The sequence below is a fragment of the Rousettus aegyptiacus genome, unplaced genomic scaffold, assembly GCF_014176215.1.
Source record: "Rousettus aegyptiacus isolate mRouAeg1 unplaced genomic scaffold, mRouAeg1.p scaffold_m13_p_14, whole genome shotgun sequence".
Classification (NCBI taxonomy): Eukaryota; Metazoa; Chordata; class Mammalia; order Chiroptera; family Pteropodidae; genus Rousettus; species Rousettus aegyptiacus.
The window spans coordinates 55234316-55240315 of record NW_023416289.1 but is presented as its reverse complement, the minus strand read 5'-3'; the positions used below and the strand labels follow the sequence as shown (position 1 = coordinate 55240315).

The 6000-nt window shown below is 58.3% G+C and overlaps 1 protein-coding gene across 2 annotated transcripts in view; it reads right to left on the bottom strand.

The window, feature by feature from the left end:
- Positions 1 to 1135: 1135 nt before the first annotated feature.
- The window catches only part of ST8SIA2 (ST8 alpha-N-acetyl-neuraminide alpha-2,8-sialyltransferase 2), a 46169-nt gene continuing 41304 nt past the window's right edge, over positions 1136 to 6000 (bottom strand). For both annotated transcript variants that reach the window (XM_016151677.2, XM_016151676.2), the window contains one exon: positions 1136 to 1912. In XM_016151677.2, coding sequence (XP_016007163.1) covers positions 1627 to 1912 — 286 coding nt within the window. In that variant the 3' untranslated portion in view covers positions 1136 to 1626. The remainder of the gene's footprint in view (positions 1913 to 6000) is intronic.

Genomic DNA, 6000 nt, shown 5'->3' with positions numbered 1-6000 from the left:
CCCGTCTCCTGTGCTTGGGAAGCAGATCTTGATTACTTAACTCCCTTCGCCTTCAAGATAACGTGTTTTTTTTTTTTTTTTAATGTGTCTTTCAAATACATTTTAAAATGCAGTTCTTTATCAGGCAAGGGGCTCCCTCTAACACATCAAGCTGGCGAATGCTTGTCAATGGGTGACTCGATCCCAGCCCCTCCGTGATTGGCGTGGAGCCCAGATTTCTCCTGGGGAGATTATGTCCAGCGTTTGGATACTGGATTTGGCTTTGGGTTAAAAAACAAACAGACAAACAAAAAGTCTTAACTATTTATCTTAATGGGGGGAGGGAGAGGGAGGGATCAATTTTGCAAAATTCTAAAATCATTGCGCCTGGAGGAGAAGGGGCTGGAGGTGGGTGTTGGCAGCTCGCCCCGCAGAGGTGAAAACCCTTCAGCCTTGGAGCTTGGTGCTCGCCACTGTGACCATCAGGAGAGGAGAGTGACCAGGAGTGTTGGTCACATGGCAGTCCGGCCACAGAGGCCTGGCTGCGTGCTCAAGGCGGACAGCAAAGGGAGTGGTCGCAGAGACACGAAGCTAAATGCTTCCCGTTCTCTGAGGCCCCCACCAAGGCAATCGCATGCGTGTGGGAAGCGGTGACATTTATCTCGGGCAGTGCCCTTTCGAGCTTTCGCTGTGGCCTCCCCGGTGGCAGAAGTGAACAGTGCCGTCGCTCACGTGGCGTTCTGCCAGGGCAGGAAGGACGCTGACCCCGAGGATGCCATCCCGGGGTCCCTTCCTCCTTGGCGGGCAGACTCAGGCTGCTTTGGAGAACACCCCCCACAACCACGTCTGAAACACTCTTCCGCCTTGTTTTGGGGTGCAGGGCTGACCCTTTGGTGGAGCGTCGTAATTATTCAAAGACGCCGTCCGGGACCGCCCAGCTCTGTGGCGTCCTCTGCCTGAGCCGTCCCAGGCTCTTGGTGGTTCTCGCCAAGCCGGAGTATGCACTTCCCTGGCCTTCTCTCTGTCACCACGGAGATCCTTCTGGCACAGGTGGCTCAGCCGCGGCGCATCCCGGGGGAAGTTGAAGTCTTAGTTCGTGGAAAGGCCCTCAGCTCCGACGTGGCCCCCGCCCCTTGGTGTCCTGTGCTCAGCGGACCGCCCCGACCTCCGTCTCCTCCGTGAACAGCACCACGTTGGGCTTGGGTCAGGTTGTCCCCTCTGGGTCTCAGCTCACCCGGAATCCACATTTCTCAGAGGCCTGGGGTGGCTGCCCCTCCATCCATCCATGAGCCCAAAGATCCCTCCAGCCCAGGCGGCAGCTTGTCATCCAGAGTCACAGGACTGACTTCTTTCCATGCCAAGTCCTTCTGCCCCCAAAGGTGGACCGAGTCTGAATTCTGGTGGGTTCTCCACACCTCCTTCCTGTGGCTTATCTGCCTAATGCTAGATGAACACCACACAGTTATAAATACTCAGGTCAATATATATATGCAGATATAGATATATATATATTCTGGTCACTGTTTTACACTTTAACAAAGAAAACCACTAGCCTGCTTGTTCTATATTTTGTGCCACCCCGACTCCCATCTGCCCGTGGTGTAGCCGGCAGGAAGTGTGAGCCACTGAGTCCCCCCGCGCGCCCAGTTACGTGGCCCCGTCGCACTGGCCGACCGTCAGTTTCAAAGCCCCCTGCTCGTGCAGGCTCTTGAGGGCCTTGAATTCCAAGGGCATGGTGTGGGGGCTGGCCTGCGAGGTGTAGCCGTACTTGAGGCTGTCGTAGTAGTGGTACTTGACGGGGTTCTGGTTCTGATCGAGCGGGAAGGGCCAGAAGCCATAGAGGTAGATCTGGTTGCAGAAACGTGTGGCCAGGGTGTACATCAGGAGGCCGGTGGTGGGTCTTTTGATGTGGACTTTGTTGGTCAGCCAGTATCTGGAGGAAAAAAGGGAGAAAAAAAGGTGACAGAAGAAACAAGCAAACAAAACAACAACAGCAGCGAAACCCGTGAATTTGTGACTTATCCTTTCCAGGCAGAGGGACATGTTCCCCTACCTCCTGCCACTCTAGGACCTGTGGAGACCACTCGAGTGACCGATTCCAGGTCCCCTTCACAGAGGACTGACGGCCACCACTTATTAAGCAGTGGAGCGGCCCCTCATGCCACAAGCTTCCACACACACGACTTAATGAAAATGAGGCAAGATTTTAGTAGACGTGGATGCAGAAATAGGGCTCTGAGACCAGAAGCGGCATGCCCAAGGTCACCGAGGTGACCCCAGGACTCCCTTCCAGACTTTCTGGTTTCAAGTCCACGTTCACTCCCCTTTGTAATGCAGGCCAAACAGGGGAGTGTGGCTGGCCTCGTGGACGGCACAGGACTACCCCACGCCACCCCCGGCTAGGTCCCAGCTAATGCGCGGGAGGCATGGTGCGCTGGCAGGGGGTGGGGTGCTCGATGCTCTAGTTGGGGCTCATCAGAGAAGAAGCCCTCCCTTAGACCGACTCAGCACTCGCCACACTCAGTGGGGCTAAGTGGGCTTGGGGGGCCCCGGGGGGCAGAGGCAGGGGGAGTGCACGGAGACGGATGAGCCCAGCAGAACAGCAGCTGCTGCTACGCTCCTGCCCCGCGTGCAGCAAAGCGCTCATCCACTGCGGCTTAACCACCTCCAGTGACGGGGGACTCACCCCCTCGCGAGCCGGGCCAGTGCACTATCAGCTCTAGCTTAGTCGTTCTCAGTCTCGGCTGCTCGCTGGAGTCACCTGGAGCTTTAAGACGACGGATGTCTAGGTCCTACCTCCAGGTGCATCCTGCGCATGGATTTTTACCCCCTCCCCCCAAAGTAATTCAGCTATTTAGCCAAGGCTTTGAACCTTTGCTCTAACTGGTAGATGGTTCTGCCAAAAGGCCTCAAGAATGAGGCATATTTAGATAAAAAGAGGGAAAAAACTGAGCGTATGGAAGAGTCACGGAGCGTTACAGACGATTGGGCCTGGGAGGGATGCACCTGAGGAAGCTGGGGGTCGGGCCATGTGTAAGGAAAGCTGGCACCTGGCCTCAGCATTGCCAGGGCAGTAGGGAGTGGCGGAGACTGTGGCTTCAAAGGGGTGCCCAGTATGGGGGTGCCAGAGTTTCTGATGTCTTCCGAGTATCAGAAATCTGGATTTTTATGCAAATTTTTCAGATTTTTTAAAATGTCGACAACTCATTTTTAAAGGCTCTAAAAAACACCATGCGAGGCCCTCTTGGGTGAGTCAAACAGACCACGCCGGTGGTCACTCACGGTGCCCCCTTTCACACACGGGGGTCCAGGATGACTTCCTGTTGGGAGGCAAACTTCTCGTGCAGCTGGGTAAGACACAGCCAGTAACATGCAGCCTCCCCACACCTGACCCCCCCCCCCCGCCCGATTTCACCCCACGGCGATCCTGGGACCGGCAGGGCTGGGCGGGGGCTGGCCGCAGCCGCTAGCGGCCCCGTCCGGGGACAGCGAGCCCCCGGCAGCGTCTCCGTGTGATGGCACCTCACCGACTGTTCACTCCCTGAGCCAATTCAAATCAAGCCCCAGCACAGGCCGCGGGCCATCTTAGGGATTCGCGGTCAGTCTGTTTTCTGACACTTAGCGGGGGGAGGCTTCCAGAAATGAATTTCTTTGCAGGCTGTCAGTGCTGTGCCCAGAGAGGGCGGTGGGGGGGCTTTATTCAGTGGCGAACCATCCAAGGGGCTCATAGGTGAGGCCGAGGTCGCGCAGACACGCGCCGAGCCCTCCCTGGTGACGTGCTTTTCCCCGTCGGGTCCCTCTGGCGAACTCTCTTCTTCTTCCCCCGAGACCCGAGCGTGAGCATCACGAGCATCACGTCTTCCCGGAGACGCTCCCTTTGTCCCGCCCTCTCCTCCTCCGGCTCCTGCTGACGCAGTCACCTCCGCCGTGGGGGCACGAGCTGCGTTTCTGCCGCGGGTCGGACCCCGCCCCGAGCTGTGCTGCGATGTCCTCAGGCGCAGGGCCCGTGCCTCCCCGTCCCTCCGTGTCGGGAGTTCGAAGGCGGCTGGCTCAGTGCCCGGTGCAGCCACGGCGCCCTGACAAAGACTCCTCGCGCTCCCCCGCGGCACTGGGCTGGGGGTCCCGTGACCAGTTCCGGCCAGCGGGCCTGGGCGAGGACAGTGTCCCTGCTGGGCCGGCGTCGCTCAGGCTGGCCCCATGCTTTCTCTTCCCCTGCCTTGGAGAACATCGGAGCCGCTCGTGGGCGTGGGGTCAGCCTGAGCCGGACGAGTCCCTGATCCCAGAGTCACTGGTTGGAGGAGAGCCCCTGCCGACCTACGCCGGTCACTCTGCAAGGATGCGGAAGGGCCTTCGGGGGTGCCGAACCCCGAGCGAGGGCGCCGCGGCGTGCTGTCGCGGGCCGGCACCGAATCGATCCCCCTGCCTTCGCTCGCTCGCAGCAAATGCTCGACGCAAACGGAATTGGGAAACGGGAAGCGCCAGCAACGGGGAGGGGAGGAAGCAGGCGGGGTGGGGAGCTTGGTCGTGGCAGAGGCCGCTGGGACGGAGATGGAAACGCCCCACCTCTCGCATCCGGGGTCAGGCTTTTCACCCAGGGCCCCTCCTTGGGAAAGGTGCCAACAGCAGACGAGGCCGCCAGAAGAGAGTGGGAAGTCGGCGGCGTGGGGAGCCCACCGATCCCTGGTCCGCCCGCCCGGGTAAACGGGAGCTCCCGGGAGACCCCGGACAGGAGCACGGCAGCACCGCTTAACGAGCAGCTTGCCACGGAGGCTGGCAGAGTGCCGCGGGGACACGTCGCTATCGATTGCCGCTGTATCTCCGCCGTGGCTAGGGCCAGTTCAGAGACGGTGTGCCTGGCCGACTCGCAGGCCGCTGCTTTCCTTAGCATCACGGCTGGCTGTTAAAACACTATCTAATTTTGCCTTCGCCAACGAGGTTAGCCGGGTGCGCACGGGGCACTGTATGGGCGATGTCCCTTTAGCATCCCAGGCTCGAGGTTTTAATGAGGAGGCAAAGTCATTTCAAAGAAGGCAGTAATTATTTTTCAAATGGGTACCCCAGTTGCCAAGACGACTAAGCACTATGTTTTATGAGCTCGGACAGCAATAAATAAGGATTGCCAAAATCATCTCGAAAGCACACTTGTCTTTCCTTCTTCCTGAACTCCTGGGCTTGTGGCAGGAATGCTGTCTGCCAACGCTGGGAAAAGGGACCGAAAGGGTTTCCTCCGAGAAGCGAGAGGTCTTTTGTTGGGTACAGCTTATTTCGTCTTAAGGAGCAGGACTGCCTTATGGGTGGCTGTCAGGGGACGTTTGGTGACACTCCTTGCAAGATCAGCTACAAAGCCAACAACGGAGCTCTCAGGCTCCTGGTCTCCCATCATCCCTGGCGGCAGCCCATTGCTGTCCTTCCCTCGGGACCCTGGTTAGGACTTTGGGGGACATCTCAGGCCAGGTTGCCCAGCTTTGCGGTAAAGGAGAGCTAGGGGTGTCGCCCTGTGGTTGCCTGAGGCCAATCCCGGGTCCCCAGACTTCCACGCTCACTACAGCCAGGGCTCTCACCTCATCACCTCAAGCCTGACCATGCCACCGAACGACTCCCGGGCACAGGCAGGCCAGGGAAGCCCTCGGGATCTGGGCCTGGAATCCCTCCCACCACCCGGCATGCACGGCTACACCATGGTTCAGTGTAACTATGGTTACACGATGGTTACACCCGGGAGAACGTCTTGGTTTCTTCCAGGACATCACCACCTCCCACGTCTCCTGGCTCCTTCTCATGGTCTCAGCTCCAAAGTCACTTCCTGCAGGAAGGCTTCCTGCAACTTCCTGGCGGGTTTCGTGCCCCATAGATTGTCCTTTCCCTGTCACAGTACTGATCACGCTATGCTGTAATTACCCGTTCGCTTGTCTTTCTCCTCCCTTATAATTTAAAATTCCGTGCGCAAGTGGATTGGCTTCTGTATAGCTTCAGGTCCTACCACAGCACGCGCACCAAGTGGCTCTGCTTCACAGATCTTTA